Source organism: Stegostoma tigrinum, chromosome 42, assembly GCF_030684315.1.
Source record: "Stegostoma tigrinum isolate sSteTig4 chromosome 42, sSteTig4.hap1, whole genome shotgun sequence".
NCBI classification, from domain to species: domain Eukaryota; kingdom Metazoa; phylum Chordata; class Chondrichthyes; order Orectolobiformes; family Stegostomatidae; genus Stegostoma; species Stegostoma tigrinum.
In genome coordinates, this window is record NC_081395.1 from 5,379,906 (window position 1) to 5,400,875 (window position 20,970).

Genomic DNA, 20,970 nt, shown 5'->3' on the forward strand with positions numbered 1-20,970 from the left:
GCTACCTACTAACCTCATCCCACCTCCTTGACCTGTCCGTCTTCCCTGGACTGACCTATCCCCTCCCTACCTCCCCACCTACACCCTCTCCACCTATCTTCTTTACTCTCCATCTTCGGTCCACCTACCCCTCTCTCCCTATTTATTCCAGTGTGTGCTGTGTTCATTGCTGTGTTCATCCAGCCTCACATTTGGTTAAAGAGATCGCCTTGTTTCCCACAGGTGGAAAGGTAGCTGAACACACTGCTGTCAACTTAAGGCTCTCAGTGACCATTTACTTTTCCCCCGAACAGCCTGAATTCGTGATTCGAGAAGATCTCCAATGGGCCATTCTCGCCCAGTAGTTAGTTTTTTTTATTCGTTTGTGGGATGTGGGTGTCGCTGGCTGTGCCCAGCATTTCTTGCCCGTCCCTAGTTGTCCCTTGAGAAGGTGGAGGTGAGCTGCCTTTTTGAACTGCTGCAGTCCTCCTGCTGTGGGTTGACCCACAATGCCCTTAAGGAGGGAATTCCAGGATTTTGACCCAGCGACAGTGAAGGAATGACGATATATTTCCAAGTCGGGATGGTGAGGGGTTCGGAGGGGAATGTGCAGGGGGCGCTGTTCCCATGTACCTGCTGCCCCTTGTCCTTCTGGATGGAAGTGGGTGGTGGGTTTGGAAGGTGCTGCCTGAGGGTCTTTGGTGAGTTTCTGCAGAGCATCTTGTAGATGGTACACACTGCTGCGACTGAGCGTCGGTGGGGGGAGGGTGTGGGATGTTTGTGGATGTGGTGCCAATCAAGTGGGGGTCGCTTTGTCCTGGATGATGTCGAGCTTCTTGAGTGTTGTTGGGGCTGCCCCCATCCAGGGGCAAGTGGGAGGGTATTCCATCCCACTCCTGACTTGTGCCTTGTAGATGGTGGGACAGGCTTTGGGGGGAGTCAGGAGGGGAGTTACTCACTTGCTGAGAAGGCAAGAAGGGGGCAAACATGTCTCAAGGGACAACTCGCCCATTGTTTCCCCTTTTTGCCATTTCCAGGGAGGGGTAAATTCACATTCTTCGCCTTTGAAGAAAAAACTTCACTCATTCATCAGAGCTCTTCACCAAACACCATCATTAGGGAGAAAAGAGGCCCCTCAGCTCATGCTGTGAAAGAACTCCCAACCAATGGTATGTGCCGAGTGATAGTTCAAAGTGGCCTAGCCACCTGCATCACCCACACCCAAGAATAAAAAAAATTGTTAGGGAAATCGTGCTTGGGAATAATTTTTTTCCCCGTTCACTTAGATTCCCTATCATTCAGGCCTTTCCAAGGCTGAAGTTCCAATAGCATATCCTCACTTTTTCCCACCACAAAATGTTCCCTCACAAACCATCCTTGATGAAGTACCGATCGAAGCTTCTGAATAGAAATCGGTTATTGCTTTCACCAACATTCATAATCCTCAGGATCTAACTGCGATCGACAGGGAATCTGTTCCCCATGGTGGTGCAGGCATGGAGACAGGAGGTCCCAGAGCAAGGAGATAGATCATCAAGCCGAGCCGAGCTGAGATGATGCCAGGAAACACTTTCTCACACAACAGGATGTGGAAATGGAGAATTCTGTGCCCCCCACCCGCCGGCTCAGGAAGGGTCGGCAACTGAAATGCAAGAACTGGCACAGGCGGTTTTTTGTTCGGTAGGAGTTACAGCATTGTTATGGAGCAGAAGCAGGGCATTCGGCCCCTCTTGTCTGCACAGGCCCTCTGAATGAGCAGGCTGCTGAGTGCTAGTCTACTGCCTTCTCCCCATGGCCCCTGCACACTCTTCCTTTGGGGATGTTGGTCTAATCCCTGTTTGCATGCATCCGTTAGTTGATTGATTTGATTTATGATTGTCACACGTACCCAGGTACAGCAAAGAGCTTTGTTTCGGTGCAGTACAGGCAGATCATAGCATACAGAGTGCAGTAGGGTAATAGAACATCAGCTGCAGAGAATGTGCACAAAGACTGAAGCCAACATAAATGCTGACATTTGAAGGGGCGATTCAAAAGTCTGTTAACGGTGGGGAAGTTGTTCTTGAATCTGTTGGTACGTGTTTAAAATTTCCCAATTTCTGCGTGACAGTAGAGTTCGGAAGAGATTATCACCGGGGTGGCTGGAGTCTTTGATGATGCTGGCTGCCTTTCCACTGATCCTGCCTCCTTCAGCCATGTCCTTAGCCAGTCACTGCTTGCAAGAGGTTTTCCTTGTGTCACTTCTGTTTCTTTTACTAATGACTTTAAGCCCATGCCTGACCTCCTTCTCGATCGTTTGGTGCGTTGGAACAGTTTCTCCCCATCTGCTCTATCCAGACCCACTATGGTTTAGGATGCTGCAAGGATAACAGTCTAAAAGAAAGTGTGTGAATCTATAATGTGGGGATGGAGTAATAAGGAGAGATCAAACTGAATTCGAAGGGGTGAATGACTTCCTCCTATTCCTACTATTTATATATTGCTTATTTAATTCTTAATTGGCCCTGAGACAAACACTATATTTTGCAGCAGCTTAACTTTCAGTTTGCATGAAGATATGATTGCTGGATTTGCTAAAGCGAACAAACAAAGGGGCAATGGATTGAGATCAGGCATTTTGAATGGCCTTTAAACCAGTGGATGATCTGCCATGGATTGTGGTTTTGTCCAACATCCAATAATATGTTCAGCTCATGAAGCAAGGAATGAGCATGCTGACAAATAAGAGTTGGACAGCCGGTCTGCAGATAAGAATGAGGATAGGCCATTCAGCCCATCCAGCCCCATTCTGGTTGTTCCCCCCCCCCCCCCCCACCGTTCCTATGCACTTGCTCAATTACACCAATGATTTCTCAACCTTTTCAACAAGGTGCCATCATTCTAAGATGGGCTGCGAGGGTCCCTGAGTTTGATCTCTGCCTAACTCCCTGTCTTAGCCTCAGATGTGTGTGTGTTTTCTTCACAAACCAGGGACGCCAGCTTTCCCTAGACTGAGGCCTGACCACAGAACTCCTCACTCAGCTTTGTCAATGGTTGCTTGCTGACCAATCACTTGCCCGAACTGTTCAACGCCAGTGCCACCTACTGGCAGCTCAGCGCTCTGACAGACAGGAGGAGAATTGAATCTCTGTGCCACAAGGGAAATGAGCTGAGCCTGTTACTTATGTCTTCGTTTTTCACAATGAAAAAACCACAAAACCCTGTCTAACACAAGTAGTGCAAATTTATACGGCACATCATTCTTGCCTATTGATATTTTTACAGCTACTTTTGGAGTGCAGTCCTGTTGCTACTTGTGAAAACGCAGCGCAGTCATTTAAGTTCATGGCGAGGACCAGCTCAACAACAAATGAATAAAGCAACGCATTATGTTGGGTGATGTTTTTAGGGAGAGTATTGGCTTTGGCATGTTGCTAAAGGAGTTGGAGACCGGAAACAGGGAAACATCAGCTCCGCCAGAACCAAACCCCCACACACTTCCTGGCAACTTCCCTCAGGTCCTACTGGATGCTGGGGACACGTGCTTTTCAGGACTTGAGGCCAACACGCTTCCCTCAGGAAGTCCTGGAAGTTTGGAGCCATGTGATCAAGGAGGAATCCCAGGACTGGGTTCTGAGATCTTGGCCCGGCGACAGTGAAGGAGGGAATGCAGATTTAGTTCACTGAGATAATAAGATATAGAGCTGGATAAACACAGCAGGTCAAGCAGCATCAGAGGAGCAGGAAGGCCGACGTTTTGGGCCTAGACCCTTCTTCAGAAAATCTTTGGCCTGGATGGCATTGAGCTTCCTCAGTGATGTTAGAGCCAGTTGCTGCCTGGTGAATATTGGGTGCTCATCGAAGGAGAAAGAAGGTGTTCATTGATCCAGCCTAGGCACAGCTCACTGTGGATTCATTCACTTTGCAGGAAATGACTGATCTCTTAACATTCATAATGATACTAATCCTCTTGCTGTGAATTCCTGTGATATTTTTATCAGCATGTATTTTTCCAACTTGTCATTGGACACTTCAATGCTCAGGTGTGCGTGTGTTTTCTTCACAAATCAGGGACACCAGCTTTCCCTAGACTGAGGCCTGACCACAGGACTCCTCACTCAGCTTTGTCAATGGTCATCTTGACAGCTCCTTGTGGGAGCACATCCCACATTCTCACCACTGTTTCAGCTGAAACGTCTTCTCTACATAGATCATAGAATCCTTCCAGCGTGGAAGCAGGCCCTTCAGCCCAACAAGTCCACACTGACACTCAGAGCATCCCACACAGACCCATTTCCCATAACTCACCCAATCTGCACATCCCTGAACACTATGGGCAATTTAGCAAGGCCAATCCACCCTAATTTGCACATCTTTGGAGAGGGCCAGAGAACCCCGGAGGAAACCCACACAGACACAGGGAGAATGTGCAAATTCCACACAGCCTGAGGGTGGAATCGAGCCCGGGTCCCTGGCACTGTGAAGCAGCAGTGCTAACCACTGAGCCACTATTATAATTTGAAAGACCTGTTTTGGGGCACTGCTTGGCATTCAATATTCTACAGAAAAGATTCTGAGTCCATAATAAGTTATGTTCCTGATAAGTTATAACCTTTCAGTTTTGATATCAATTTAGAAAGTCTTCTTCCAACATCTCCAGTGACTCTGTATTTTTCTTATAATGTCAAACCTGGAACTATGGACAGTGCCCCAGGTGGTGAATGGCAGCTGAATATAATTTTATTTTAATCAATTCCATCCCTCTGTAAATTAATGCCCAGTGTTTTTAAAAATTATTTTCATGGTCTTACTAGCCCAATGTCTAGCTGCTTTGAACAGTGTTGCATTCCTCATAAGCACGAGCTGGAAGCTAACAATTGGGAGGGTTTGTCCAGGTTAATTGTTCTGGCCATGCATTTAATGAGATGGACAGGAAGAACAGCTGACCCAAACATCATCTTTGTTTTTGCTAGGCAGAAAAGTGAAGATTTGAAGCTAAATGGAGGCTCCTACCATCTTAATGACAGCTCATCCACACCAGCAGAGAAATAAATTCAATTCTGTTTTAAAACTGAATAATTACTGTTAAATGTAGTGACCTCAGAATGTGTCCTTTCTTGAGAGCCTGTTGATAAAGGCTTTGCTCGCAGCCGCTGCGTCTTTCATTGTATTTGAAACTATACCAAAGCCAGTTTAATTATAATGAAGCTTTTCATTTTAGTCTCTGAGTGAGTGAATATCATTTTATTCCTTTTTCATCTCGAAGCTATGCACGAAATGCCCCTGTCAGTGTCAGCGGGTGGCCCTGTTTTAAATTGCAGGGCAGTAAATTTGTTTTTTAATTGAAATTTCACGCAGCTCTCTCTGAAATGAAATCTGCAGTGGGTCAGCGTCGGGTGTCGAGCTCTGAAAAGGACCAAGGGCTCTGTCTCTGGCAGTATCATGCTGGGGCTTTGTGCTGCTTTCCTGGGGTTATGTGCCAGCCCATCACATTCACAGCCATGTCCTCGGGTCACACTGCTGTCTGCTAGAAGATTAGTGGAAGCTGCCCGTTTCTTCCAGCAATCCATTCTGGTTTAAGGCATTTAGTCAGAAGCTCGAGAGCATTTCTCGTCTGGCATGTCCATTCTGAATGTTGAAGCGGTAGGCCATTCAGCCCCTCAAACCTACTCCATTATTCAGTCAGATCGACGTGGCAGTGCCAAAACATGGAGAGTCTTCACGAGCTCTCTACAGCAGATCTTATTCTTCCATATCTTAAAATCGTTCTGCTCTTTCATATTTAATTTCTAGGTTTGTTAAAATTACTCCGTAACAGTGTATTCCTTGCTCTGTTCTATTACCCTCGTACACTTTGTATGGTACGATGTGCACACAAAACAAAACTTTTCACCGTATCTAGGTACATGCGACAATAATAAATCAGATCAGAAGATTATGGCTGGACAGAACAGAAAATCCCCTTATTTCGGGTGTGACCAATGGTTATGACACATCTAAAGAAAGGATTGTCAGCATGTCAGAAAGCAGACTCCTCACTCATGTTATGCACCATCTTTCCCTGTCCCACATGATGCAAACATCCAAATCCAATGCTACCTTTAAGGAACTTTATCCCTTTCACATGCTCTGGGGTGAGCTGGGTATGTGTTTCCTGTGATTAAGAAGTTGCCGCAGTTGTGATAGGCAGATGAGATGGATCAGAGCACCCTTTCCTGTCCCTTCTCCTTTGTTTGATTGTTGCAGTTGAGTGATGTTTCCTCTTGTGAGGCTGAAAGGCTACCTTCCACTTTCTCCCCCTCTTGAAGATGCCGGCCCTCCCTGGAGTCTGGCTGCACAAACGTACAAATTTGATGCAGGAATAGGCCACTTGGTCTCCTAAGATCTCCGTCATTCCGTAAGATCATGGCTGAGCCAATTTACTCCTCATTCCCTTCTGCCCCCGATAACCTTTCGCCATACCCCACCTTGCTGATCAAGAATTGATCTATCTATACCTTAAAAATTATTAAATACTGTGTTGCCTTTTTAGGAAGAGAGTTCCGAAGATTCACAATCCTACATGAGAAAAAAGTTCCCTTTATTGCTGTCTTAATGGGGCGACCCATTATTTTTAAATAGTGGCACCTAGCTTTAAAATCTCCCACTATTTGTCACATTTTTCCAACCAGAAAATGACCCACTTTTGCCTATCTTCTGTTTCCTGTTAGGAGCCAATCTTCTACGCATGCCAATATTTTCCCCCTGCATCCTAAGCTTTCATTTTCTGCAGCTGTTCTCTAGTTGACACTTCACCCACAGTTTCAACATCACTGAACCCTGCCCTGTCACAGTCATAAAGATATACAGCATGGAAACAGACCCTTCAGTTCAACTCGTCCATGCTGGCCAAATGCCCTAAAGTAACCCAGTCCCATTTGCCAGCATTTGGCCCATATCCCTCTAACCCCTTCCTATCCATGTCCCCACCCAGATGCCTTTTAAATGCTGTAACTGTACCAGCCTCCATCACTTCCTCTGGCAGCTCATTCCATACACGCACCACCCTCTGTGTGAAACAGTTACCCCTCAGGTCCCTTTTAAATCTTTCCCCCCTCACCTTAAACCTGTGCCCCTCTAGTTTTGGACTCCCCTACCCTTAGGAAAAGACCTTGACTATTCTCCCTATCCATGTCCATCATGATTTTATAAACCTCTAAAAAGTCACCCTTCAGCCTCTAATGCTTCAGGGAAAACAGCCCCAGCCTATTTAGCCACTCCCTATATTTCAAACCCTCCAACCCTGGTGACATCCTCATAAATCTTTTCTGAGCCCTTTCAAGTTTCACAACTTCCTTCCAATAGCAGGGAGACCAGAACCTCTAGCACTATTCCAATAGAGGACCAACCAATGTCCTGTGCTGTCCTTCAGCTTATTGCTGAGGTATTTGTATTCCGCAGCAGGAGACAGTGGAAAATGGTTAGAAGCAGAATTCCTGACTGTCTTCCCCGATCTAAAATGATGCTTAGAGTACCTCAAACAATGCCATGTTCCGATCAGCAGTGCTGACTGAACTTGTAAAATCCAAAAGAACTGCAGATACAGTAACTCAGGTACAAAGGCAGACGTTGCTGGAAAAGCTCGGCAGGTCTGGCAGCATCTGTGAAGAAAAAAGGGTCACTCGACCCGAAATGTTAACTCTGACTGAACTTGTCACTTGTTGCTCAGTTTAATTTATACTTTTTGAGTTTTTAAAATTTATTCCCTGAATTATACCATTGCTTGATAGGCCAGCATGTATTGCTAATCTCTAATTTCCCAGAAGATGGCTAAAAGTCAACCAGTATGCCTGGAATCACAAGTAGGCCAGACCACGTAAGGATGGCAGATTTCCATCCCTAAAGGACATTAGTGAACCAGAATTTTTTTTTATCTTACAATCAACAGTGATTACGTGGCCACCATTAAGCTCCATTTTTATTCCTGTTTTTTTTTAATTGAATTCAAACTTCAGCAGCTGCCCTGATAAGATTCGAACCTATGTACAACAGAACAACGGATTAGGGTTCTAGATTACTAGGTGGGTGACTATATCCCCACGTTACTGCCTCTTCTCAATGCTATTTCCTCTTAGTTGCCACTGAAGCAAAATAATGGTGATGTGTCATTCTCTAAGCGGGCACTCATCCAGTCCCTGTTTTGTGTTAATGCTGCCTCCTGATCTATTCCATGTGTGTCTGATACGAACATAGTCCGATCAAGGTCTGCAAAGTTAAACTGAGACAACAAAGCTGAGAGCTCTAAAGACTTTGCAAGTCCTGAACCATACATGCAATTTGTAAAATGGACCCTGCCAGGACATCCTGCCTTCCAGTCATCCCGCCTTGGAATGTAAGAAAGACTACAGGCCTTCAGTTGATATCCCAGGATAAAAATTACCTGACCATGCCACAACACTGGGAGCGCAAGTTGGCCCGTGCACCTAAAAGACCGTTCTAAAATCGTGTTACTTTCTACCATGAACCTACCTCAGCACTTGTGATGCCTCTCATGGTCAAGAGGCCACTCTCTGGCAGCACTGACTTGGTTCAAGACAGATGCAGGGACAACTTTTTTCCAGAAATAATTGTGATAAAGTGTAACGTGGGAAAGATGAAAGAGTTGCATGCTCACCTGGGAAGCAGGTACATTGAGATATACGCTTGGGGATATAAAATGGGATTTATGAATGAGAGCTGTTGAGATCTGGTGAATTTGCTCCCTTTCTAATGGGCACATGGTTAGAATTTATGGGCAGCGTGGTGGCTCAGTGGTTAGCATTGCGATGTCACAGCACTGGAGACCAGGTCTGATTCTGGCCTTGGGTGACTGTCTGTGTGGAGTTTATAGAATTATAGAGTCCTTACAGCATGAAAGCAGTTTACTCAAGTCTACACCAGCGTTCCAAAGAGCATCCTACCCCCCTACCCTATCCCTGTAACTTCACATTTCCCATGGCTAATCCACCTACCCAGCACATCCCTGGACACCATAGGACAATTTAGCATGGTCAGTCCACTGAACCTGCACATCTTTGGGCTGTGGGAGGAAACCGGAGCACCCGGAGGAAACCCATGCAGACTCTGGGAGAAGTTTGCAAATTCCATGTCTGTGTTGGTTCCGTCTCACAGTCCAAACCTGCAGATTAGGTGGATTGGCCAAACTAAATTCCCCACAGTGTGCAGGCTAGGCGGGCTAACTAAGGGAATTGTGGACTTACAGGGGTAGAGTGGGATGCTGTTGAGCGAGTCAGCGCAGATGTGATGGGCTGAATGGCTCTCCACAGAAACCGTCTGGGGAGCAGGATAAACCTTTTCTGTCTCAATATTTCCAATACCCAAATCCTACAGAGGGGCCTTGCACTGTGTTGTCTGAGCTTGAAGCTGCAGTCATTGAAGGAGTACAAAGTGTAAATGACGGTCCTGCCTGTTTGAGTACAATGTTCAGCACCACATGGTGAGCACTGATAGATCATATCTTTTTCAGTTTGACCGCATTATATTCTGCGTCTTTCTGAATTTCGATTACAACCTCTACAAGCAAAAGATGCCGTTCTACTTCCCATACGGTAAGCCAGCGCAATCTTCTTTGCATTTCACTTCTGATGTTCCTTGTTCTCACAGCTAGTTATAGGAACCATGTTGTGGGTCAAATCTGGGTAAAGAGTTGTTGACAGGCACTGGGACATGTAAAGTACCAATGGCAATGATATTGGCAGAAGATGCGATCTCTACTCAGATAATTCTCCCGTACCACGCACCAAGATATACCACCGCCTCCAAATTACCTCTGGCCATGCCTGAGCTCAGATAGTGGGCAGCGGGTCACACGCTGGCCCACAGACACTGACCTTCCAGCTCAAACAGTTCCAGTTCAGTTCTTCATTCGGGCAGTCATGGGCAACACGGTGGCTCAGTGGTTAGCACTGATACCTCACAGCGCCAGGGACCCGGGTTTGACCCCAGCCTCGGGTGACTGTCTGTCTGGAGTTTGCACATTCTCCCCATGTCTGTGTGGGTTTCCTCCAGGTGCTCCGGTTTCGTCCCCCTGTCCAAAGATGTGCAGGCTAGGTTGGATTGGTCATGCTAAATTGCCCTGTAGTGTTCAGGGATGTTTAGATTAGGTGGGTTATGTGGGATGTGTCTGGGTGGGATGCTGTGAGGTTTGGTGTGGACTCGTTGGGTCGAAGGGCCTGTTTCCACACTGTAGGGATTCTATGGTTCTAGTATCAGTCAGTACCATTGACAGGGAAGCATCTAGCACTGGACCCCACTCTCCTCCAATCCTACTTTTGCTCAAATCCAGCATATAATTGAGTCAACCCCCCCCCCCCCTCCCCTACCACCACTGCCCCATTAAAAGAGAGGGGAAAAGGGATGCAGAGGAGGTAGGGTAGGGCAGGGAAAATTGATGGAGATGCAAAAGGCAGAATTAGAATGGAGTGGGGTAAGACGGCGGGGGGTTCAGTAGGGTGAGGGCAAGGGAGAGCAAATTGAGTGAGAGAGAGGAGGAAGCATCAAGTGGCAATATTTGGTTAGCTCTGAGAAAGAGCTTGCATGGCCTGAACAGAAGAAATGGCATCTTTCAAAGTGATGCCATCCCAATTGAAAGGGTTAATGTCGCACAACCATGTCTGGGCATACGTAGGGAGTGGGCAAACAGGCTAGGCCATCAGCCAAGATCAAAAAGTGGGCCAACTCTAACAGTAAAAGATATTGTATCAATCATCTACAAATCTGGAAGTAATCTCCTGTGTAATTGGTTGATCGGGTGAACACTGTGATCTAAGATGTTATAAAATACACTGGAACTGTTGCTCTGGGAGACAGAGGAGTCCTGCCGCTCTGGTTTTGGCTCCCCAGCATATCACTGAATAAAAAGAGAGGAGTAAAAGTTACATCGAGGGTGCAGGCTGCGTTATTCCTCCCACAGCACAATGCTATGCCTTCATAAACTGGGAGGGTTGGGAAGAATAGACAGTAGGAACTGCCGATGCTGGACAATCTGAGATAACAAGGTGTAGAGCTGAATGAACACAGCAGGCTAAGCAGCTTCAGAGGAGCAGGAAGGCTGACGTTTTGGGCCTAGACTCTTCTTCAGAAATGGTTCTAGGCCCGAAACATCAGCTTTCATGCTCCTCTGATACTGCTTGGCCTGCTGTGTTCATCCAGCTCTACACCGTGGTATCTCTAGGGTTGGGAAGAAAGTGCCTTTGTGAAAGGATGGGGTTCTGAATGGAGTAATGAGTCATTGAGTCATCAGAGCAGAATAAAGGCCATTTGGTACAGTTTTAACCCTGTCCCCATCTTTACCTCAAAGTACAACAGGATCTTGATCAGAAAGGCCAATAGGCCCAGGAGTGGCAGATGGAGTTAAATTTAGATAAATGTGAGATGCTGCATTTTGGTAAGGTAAATCAGGGCAGGGCTTATACACTTAATGGGAATGTCCTGGGGGGTGTTGCAGGACAAAGAGACCTGGAGGTGCAGGTTCATATTTCATAGAATCATAGAATCCCTACAGTGTGGGAACAGGTCCTTCAGCCCAACAATCACATACATTTCCTTGAAATTGGAGTCGCAGGTAGACAGGGCGGTGAGGAAGGTGTTTGGTATACTCGCCTTTATTGGTCAGTGTATTGAGTATAGGAGCTGGGAGGGTCATGTTGAGGCTGTACAGGACACTGGTTAGGGCCACTTTCAGAACATTGCAGTCAATTCTGGTCTCCCTGCTGTAGGAAAGATGTTGTGAAACTTGAAAATGTTCAAAAAAGATTTACAAGGATGTTTCAAGAGTTGGAAGGTTTGAACTACAGGGAGAGGCTAAACAGGCTGGGGCTATTTTCCCTGGAGCATCGGAGGCTGAGGGGTGGCCTTTATACGGGTTTAGAAAATCATGAGGGACATAGATAGGGTGAATAGCCAAGTTCCTTTTCCCCAGGGTAGGGGAGTCCAAAACTAGAGGGGCATAAGTTTAAGGTGAGAGGGGGAGGATTTAAAAGGGACCTGAGGGGCAACTTTTTCACACAGAGGGTGGTGCGTGTATGGAATGAGCTGCCAGAGGAAGTGGTGGGGGCTGGTACAGTTACAGCATTTAAAAGGCATCTGGATGGGGACATGGATAGGAAGGGGTTAGAGGGATAGGGGCCAAAGGCTGGCAAATGGGACTGGATTACTTTAGGATACCTGGTCAGCATGGACGGGTTGGACTGAAGGGCCTGTTTCCGTGCTGTACAGCTCTACGGCTCATTCTGAAGGCTGTCTCTACTGTTTAATACTGTTAAATGTACCTCTACCTGGGACAGTTCAAAGTTGTTTCTACATGATAATTGATGGAAGGCTGTTCAGAACAGAGCAGTCTCTCAGTAGACAGCCTCTTCTGATATATCTACACAATTCCATTATGAACAGGAACAAGAGTTTGGCTGATGTTCCTGCATTGAATGCACTGAGGTTGAATATTGTTTCTGTTCCGCTATTTCCCTAACAATGACTGACCAGCCCAGACTGGACAATTAACCCTGGAATCATGCATTTTGTGGCCATGCAATAAATCATGTTGCATTGACCAACTGATCCTTCCCAAAGGGCACTGGAGACACTGTCCGATTGTCACAAGCTCCCAATGAAAGAGCCCTGGGTGTGGGGAGGATTGACAGATGGAAGAAAAATGAGCAGAGAAACAGCAGTCCCTTCCCGTCAGCAATCATTTTGCTTTATGATTTTTCATTTCACTTCAGATGTTGTTCCTCCAGAGTCTCTAAGGGGGGTGTCCAACACAGCTGATAAAGATGAAAACCAGACGATGAAAATGTCGAAACACAGAGACAGACAAGGTTTGTGTCTGCACTTTATTGCCAAAGAGTGATTTATTGTGTTTCAGCAACAACTAAACATCCTGTTGCACTTCAGCCTCTAAACCTGTTACTTTTCCTGAAATTCCTTCCATACAATCCTCTCCACCTCCAGAATAAGGTGCTTCTACTCATTTAAACTGAAAGTAAACTGTAAATAAATCTCTGTCTACACTGTCCCCGTCAAACACTCATAGGACAGGGACAGCACGGGGTTAGATACAGAGTAAAGCTCCCTCTACACTGTCCCCCATCAAACACTCCCAGGACAGGGACAGCACGGGGTTAGATACAGAGTAAAGCTCCCTCTACACTGTCCCCCATCAAACACTCCCAGGACAGGGACAGCACAAGGTTAGATACAGAGTAAAGCTCCCTCTACACTGTCCCCGTCAAACACTCATAGGACAGGGAGAGCACGGGGTTAGATACAGAGTAAAGCTCCCTCTACACTGTCCCCCATCAAACACTCCCAGGACAGGGACAGCACAAGGTTAGATACAGAGTAAAGCTCCCTCTACACTGTCCCCGTCAAACACTCATAGGACAGGGACAGCACGGGGTTAGATACAGAGTAAAGCTCCCTCTACACTGTCCCCCATCAAACACTCCCAGGACAGGGACAGCACAAGGTTAGATACAGAGTAAAGCTCCCTCTACACTGTCCCCGTCAAACACTCATAGGACAGGGACAGCACGGGGTTAGATACAGAGTAAAGCTGCCTCTACACTGTCCCCCATCAAACACTCCCAAGGCAGGGACAGCACGGGGTTAGATACAGAGTAAAGCTCCCTCTACACTGTCCCCCATCAAACACTCCCAGGGCAGGGACAGCACGGGGTTAGATACAGAGTAAAGCTGCCTCTACACTGTCCCCATCAAACACTCCCAGGACAGGGACAGCACGGGGTTAGATACAGGGTAAAGCTGCCTCTACACTGTCCCCCATCAAACACTCCCAGGATAAGGACAGCACGGGGTTAGATACAGAGTAAAGCTGCCTCTACACTGTCCCCCATCAAACACTGCCAAGACATGGATAGTACGGGATTAGATACAGAGTAAAGCTGTCTCTACACTGTCCCCCATCAAACACTCCCAGGACAGGGACAGCATGGGGTTAGATACAGCGTAAAGCTCCCTCTACACTGTCCCCATCAAACACTCCCAGGACAGGGACAGCACGGGGTTAGATACAGAGTAAAGCTCTCTCTAGGCTATCCCCATCAAACACTCCCAGGACAGGGACAGCACGGGGTTAGATACAGAGTAAAGCTCTCTCTAGGCTATCCCCATCAAACACTCCCAGGACAGGGACAGCACAAGGTTAGATACAGAGTAAAGCTCTCTCTAGGCTATCCCCATCAAACACTCCCAGGACAGGGACAGCACGGGGTTAGATACAGAGTAAAGCTCTCTCTACACTGTCCCCATCAAACACTCCCCAGGACAGGGACAGCACGGGGTTAGATACAGAGTAAAGCTCTCTCTACACTGTCCCCATCAAACACTCCCCAGGACAGGGACAGCACGGGGTTGGATACAGCGTAAAGCTCCCTCTACACTGTCCCCATCAAACACTCCCAGGACAGGGACAGCACGGGGTTAGATACAGGGTAAAGCTGCCTCCACACTGTCTCCCATCAAACACTCCCAGGACAGGGACAGCACAAGGTTAGATACAGAGTAAAGCTCTCTCTAGGCTATCCCCATCAAACACTCCCAGGACAGGGACAGCACGGGGTTAGATACAGAGTAAAGCTCTCTCTAGGCTATCCCCATCAAACACTCCCAGGACAGGGACAGCACAAGGTTAGATACAGAGTAAAGCTCTCTCTAGGCTATCCCCATCAAACACTCCCAGGACAGGGACAGCACGGGGTTAGATACAGAGTAAAGCTCTCTCTACACTGTCCCCATCAAACACTCCCCAGGACAGGGACAGCACGGGGTTAGATACAGAGTAAAGCTCTCTCTACACTGTCCCCATCAAACACTCCCAGGACAGGGACAGCACGGGGTTAGATACAGAGTAAAGCTCTCTCTAGGCTATCCCCATCAAACACTCCCAGGACAGGGACAGCACGGGGTTAGATACAGAGTAAAGCTCTCTCTAGGCTATCCCCATCAAACACTCCCAGGACAGGGACAGCACGGGGTTAGATATAGAGTAAAGCTCTCTCTAGGCTATCCCCATCAAACACTCCCAGGACAGGGACAGCACGGGGTTAGATACAGAGTAAAGCTCTCTCTAGGCTATCCCCATCAAACACTCCCAGGACAGGGACAGCACGGGGTTAGATACAGAGTATAGCTCTCTCTTGGCTATCCCCATCAAACACTCCCAGGACATGGACAGCACAATTGTTGGAAATACAATCATGGTTAATGTTCCAGCGCCAGACCAAAAGGAGATTGAAGACACTCGCTTCTGAATACGAGATTAAGCCTTCCATTTGTGTTTTGGGTTTTTCATAATCTCAGAATGTCCGTAAAAACTTTACTGCCAGCAAAGTACATTCAAAATGTACTGACTCTGCTGTTACGTGGAAAATATGTCAGCTAATTAATGCACAGCAAGATCCGCGAATCAGCAATGCACGAACGAGTAGGGTTGTTTAGGTTGTGGCGATGGTGATCTTGGGATAAATATTGGCTACAACTGCTGAGCTAACCCCTTCTGTTCTTCATGTAATTTTGGCCAGCATCCACCTAAGAGTCCTGCACTGTCCCGTGTGCCATTCTTCCTGTCTGCCCTCTCAGGTCGCCATCTCCTGGGAATACAGAAAGACTTGAATAGAATGGACTTGGAGATGAGGTTTCCACTCATAGGAGAGACTAGGACCCGAGGGCACAGCCTCCAGGTGAAGGGACGGCCCTTTAGAACTGAAATGAGGAGGAATTTCTTCAGACGAGAGCGTGGTGAGTCAATAGGACTCATTGTCACAGACAGCAGTGGAAGCCAAGTTATTGAGTGTCGTTATGGCAGAAAGATAGGAAAAAGCCAGAAGAACTGTGGATGCCAGAAATCAGAAGCAAAAAGAGAAATCTCTAGAAAAGCTCAGCAGATCTGGCAGCATCTGTGGAGAGAAATCAGAGTTAACGTTTCGGATCCAGTGACTCTTGCTCAGAATTAGATGGATTCTTGATTGGTAAGGGTTTGCAGGGAGAAGGTAGGAGATAGTGGTTGAGAAACATATTAGCCATGATTGAATGGTGGAGCACGCTCGCTTGGCTGAATGGCTAAATTCTGCTCCGATATCTTATGGTCTGATGGATGTGGAGAAACTGTTCCCACTCATAAATGGTATGAGAAGGAGTGGGGCGCAAGATTTATAAAACTGTAAAAGAGATATGTTCAAATCCTTCGATGCAGAGAGCAGTTAACGTCTGGGCTTCCTTGCCAGAGAATGTGGAGAAGGCAGTTTCATGCGAAGCTCTCGAAGGGAAGGTAGACTATAATTCCGAAAAGAAATGCTATTGAGGCTCACAGGGAGAATCGCACTGACTGAGTTGCTCATTCCGAGAACCAAAAGCGTCGAATGACATCGTCCTGTGCTGGAACAGTTGCGGGATTTGGTGACTGTCTGAGCGAAGAACTTTCTCCTGAATTGCTGACTGGATTTAGTTGTGACTGACGTATATTGATGGCTCCAATTGTACCACTGCCTGGGTAGATCTTCTTCCCTGCTGTATCCCAGTTTTCTCATTTTGTGCAATCCTGCACCATCTAGGGCAAGATAATGGGTGAGCAGCTCCATTGCATCTTTACTGGGCACTCTCTCTCTCATATTGTATTCAATGATCCAGTCAAAATCGCTGAGCCACACATTCAGAACAGATTCACTTAGCGAGTGCAGCATATGGCCATTGTCTACATGTATAGTGTCCATCCAGTATCATGGCCATCGAAGGGACGAGACTTCTCAACCATTATCACCACAGCAATTTACCCCAACATCGAAATCTGCATCAGCAATGACCATTTAGATGAGGTGACTGGCGTCCTATCAGAGTGTGTCCCAGAGCTGGTGAATTAAAGAGGGCTGGGGAAACTGGGCCACATATCAAGTGGAAACGGGGAGGGAGACACATTTGAGCAACAATAATGTTTGCATTCTGCACGCCAACAGAAAACTTGCATTGCCTCCCCCTCCACCCCAACTCTTCCACTTTGAATTCCCCTGTTTGAGCGGCAGTTCCTCCTGGCCAGTGGGCATGGATGATGGGTGCCATCTGCTCACACTGCGGAGATGGCAGAGTTCAAGAACAGGCAGGGGAATGTGTGATGGGGAGGAGCGGGAGTGGTCAGCGTCGCTTCCCTCTCTGCCTTCCCTTGAGGCGCCAGCCAGAGCGTTCGAGAGGAACCACAAGCACAACAGCAGCCAGCCCCACCAGCTCTAGCTCCTGGTGACTGCACACCACCTCTCTGTGGAGACAGAGACTCCCTTCCTGACTTCAGCGCCCTCCGACTTTCTCAAACCCACCCCCTATCTTTGCGCTCCTTTGTGTAGTCCCGCCACCGATTTGTTGAAAGCGTACGGCGAGAGAGGACATGAGGAAATTGAGTGCAGTGCCTGCAAGCGGTCAGATTCTGCCACGCTCCGCTAGGGAGCGCGGACGGGGCAGATTCAGTTGGAGCAAAGTGTTGACTGAGAACCCAAAGGAAGCAATTTGCAGGGGCACGCCAAAGGGCAGGACATAGACTCTGGGCCAAATGACCTTCCTCTGTACTGTATGTAACACTGTGTTTCTAAGATTGAAAAGCACTTGTTGATCCTTGTTGGATTTGAGTGCCCAGTGATAATCAATAATAACACATGGGATGACAGTTGCGAATTCCCCCACTATCATGAATTGTAAGTTTGGAAATTGAAGCTCTGTGTAAGAAACAAGAGCATGAGGAGGACATTTAGCCCTTCAAGCGTGCTTCACCATTCACCGAGCTCCAATGGCTCGATCTTCTTCTGCAACACCATTTCCCTGCACTGTCCCCATGTCGAGCCATACTCATTAATATCTAGACACCTGTTGATCTCCGTTTTGAATGTACTCAATGACTAAGCCTCTACTGTTCTCTGGGATAGAGAATCCCAAATATTCCCTGCCCTCCAACTGCTAAAATTCCTGCTCATCTCAGTCCCAAATGGCCTACAGGTGGTCACCGTCTAATCAAATTGTGCCAGATTTCCTCCAGTGTCTCGCTGACATGCTCTTGTTAGAAGGTTTATTATCTGAAGAACATGTGGGGCTCGAGAGAAAGACAGCAGGCCACGATGGCCTAGTGGTTAGCACTACTACCTCACAGTGCCAGGGACCTAGGTTCGATGCCAGCCTCAGGCAGCTGTCTGTGTGGAGTTTGCATGTTCTTCCCTGTGTCTCTACAGGTTTCTTCCGGGTGCTCTGGTTTCCTCTCCGAGTCCAAAGATGTGTAGTTTGGAATGGATTGGCCATGCTAAATAGCCCCATAGTGTCCAAGGATATCCAGAGAGATAGATTAGCCATGGGAAGTGTAGGTTTATGGGATAGGGTAGGGGGATGGGTCTGGATAGGAATCTCTTCAAAGGGTTGATGGGACGAATGGCCTGCATCCACACTGTAGGGATTCTATGATGTAACATGAAGATAGATTGCTCCTCCACAGAGGCAGCACAGACAATACAGGCTGAATGGCCTCCTCCTGTAACCCTCCTGTCATATCAGCGCTAACCGATTCTGGGGTCAAATCCAGCAGATTCATGCAGAGAACTGAAAGCTTTGGCATGGAGCACATACAAAGCCTGTGTCAACGTTCAAAAAAAATTCCACTCCTGAAGGTACCCAGGTCAACCTCACAACAACAGCACCTCTCATCTGTTGAGCTCATTGTTGAACTCTTTGTCCAAGTTAAGCTAGTCTCAGGTGTGCCTTCCAACCATGAAGAGCATCACAATTGAACTAAATGCTGACATTGCCCAATATTCAAGGCTTTATGATCTGGAGCAGATATCAATGTGGCAGCATATGGCCGAGGGACAGGGGTAGGCAGTTCGGCTGTTGAGCCTGTTCGGGTAACATTGTTAAGATGATAGTGTTTCACTGTATTGAGTCGGCACTTGCTGAAGGTGATCGCTCTGCAGCTAATTGCATGAAGGCTCACTGACTAACTGAAGGACGCCTGATTAAGTGGGTTAAGACCTCTGTTAAAATAGCAGAGAATTGGATAGAAACTTGTTAAGCATTCATGGAATTACGTCTGCACTAGTCAATTTTATTCATTTTAACCCGGGCAGTTTTTTTTTAAATTTGTTTCGCTGCTCAGCCTGCTTCTGTATCACATTCTCGTTTCCTTTCCCTTACAGCTGATGTTTCTCATGAAAGGGGAAGGACCCACTTTTATTTCCCCGTATTGAACCTTAAAAGAGGAATTTGCAGTCACGGTGCGTGTGGATACGGGTCCTGAGTGGGGATGTGCAGTTTCTTGGGAAATCTCAAACTAAACTAGCCCCACCTGCCTGCTCCTGGCCCATATCCCTCCAAACCTTTCCTATTCATGTCCTTATCCAAATGTCTTTTAAATATTGTATCTGCTTCCACATCCACCACTTCCTCTGGAAGTTCGTTCCACACATGAACCACTCTCTGTGTAAACAAAAAATTGCCCCTCATGTCTGAAAATATGCCCCTTAGCCTTGAAATTCCCCACCTTAGGGAAAAGACATCTGCCATTCACCTTAACTATTCCCCTCATTATTTTGTTGACCTCTGTAAGGTCAGCTGCCAATCTCCTGTGCTCCATCGAGAAAAATTCCAGCCTATCCAGCCTGTCCTTATAACTCGAGCTCTCCATTCCAGGCAACATCCTGGGAAAACAAAAGCAAAAACAGAAGCTGCTGGAGAAGCTCAGCAAGCCTGGCTGCATCTGTGAAGAAATAAAGTCAGGGCTAATGTTTTTGGTCCGGGCTCTGAGGAAGGGTCACCAGACCCGAAACGTTAACTCTGGTTTTCTCTTCCCAGATGCTGCCAGACCTGCCGAGCTTTTCCAGCAGCTCCTGTTTATGTAACTGACTTACAGCATCCGCAGTTCTTTCGGTTTTTATTTAGCATCCTGATGATTCTCTTCTGAACTCTCTCCAGCTTAATAATTTCTGTCCTACAACAGGGCGATCGGAAGAGGCCTCACCATTGTCCTGTACAATCTCAACATAATGTCCTAACCCCATACTAACAGATCTGAGAAGGCAAGCATGCTAAATGTCTGCTTGACCTTTTTAACTGCTACTCCCTGGCTTATTTTGGCCACAGGAACACACACACATGTATCTCGTGCACCTGCACAGAACATATCTTGTGGCACTGGGCTTCCTTTCTTAGCATTCGCTCACTTTTTGCTTTCTTGGAGACTGCCAGCCTCTGAGGCTTGTATTATTTTTATATACATTGGGAATGGCTACAGTTTAGAATCTTGACAGTTACGGGGCTGGACGTGTTGTGGAACAGTGTCAAACCTGCAGCATGTGCGATCAGCCACTGTGGCAAACGCGCTGCATACGTATTTCAACCAAACAGCCATATCCAAAAGCGCAGCAAGCCCAGTCCTTGATAACAAAGTGTGAAGCTGGAGGAACACAGCAGGCCAGGCAGCATCTCAGGAGCACAAAAGCTGACGTTTCGGGCCTAGACCCTTCACCAGAGAGGGAGGGAGGAGGGTAACTTCTTCAGGTTAAAGCCCCAGTCCTTTGTGGGCTTAGAGAGGTCGGCAATCAGTCAGGAGTGCTGCCACAGTCAGTCAGAGAATTCTTAAAATAAAACTAAGAATGCAACAGACACAGCAATTGCTGGCAAAGCTCAGCAGGTCTGGCAGCATCAGCAGAGAGAAAGCAGAGTCAACGTTTTGAGTCTGTGACCCTGTTTCAGTCAAAGGCCTCAATTCCAGTCAGGGGGTTTGGCCCATGGTCAGTCCCGAAGGTAAGGCTCAGGGCAAAGATTGCCAGCTACCTTCCCTCTATGTTTTTCCTGCCACTCGCACAGACCTGTCTAGGTACTGTGCAGAGCAGCAGCTTTCAGAGCTGGGTTTCAGTGCTTTCTCACCATGATCAGTGTGTGTGAACCCTACAAACACCAGGTATGTCAGTCTGAGTGCTGCGGAGACTGATCCTT

At 47.2% G+C, this 20,970-nt stretch overlaps 1 protein-coding gene across 7 annotated transcripts in view; it reads left to right on the plus strand.

The window, feature by feature from the left end:
* Positions 1 to 20,970, plus strand: part of LOC125449368 (macro domain-containing protein CT2219-like) — a 987,510-nt gene that overhangs the window by 942,253 nt on the left and 24,287 nt on the right. For 3 of the 7 annotated variants that reach the window (XR_009443130.1, XM_059641684.1, XM_059641686.1), the window contains exons 9-10: positions 9,464 to 9,545; positions 12,717 to 12,812. The exons of 1 other annotated variant lie outside the window; for it this stretch is intronic. Coding sequence is in view for 5 of the 6 variants with exons in the window: in XM_059641684.1 (XP_059497667.1) it covers positions 9,464 to 9,545; positions 12,717 to 12,812 (178 nt within the window). In the remaining variant the exon portion in view is untranslated. Of the gene's footprint in view, positions 1 to 4,931; positions 4,999 to 9,463; positions 9,546 to 12,716; positions 12,813 to 20,970 lie in introns of those variants that run through there. 3 more of the 7 variants (XM_059641688.1, XM_059641689.1, XM_059641690.1) reach the window with 2 other exon arrangements.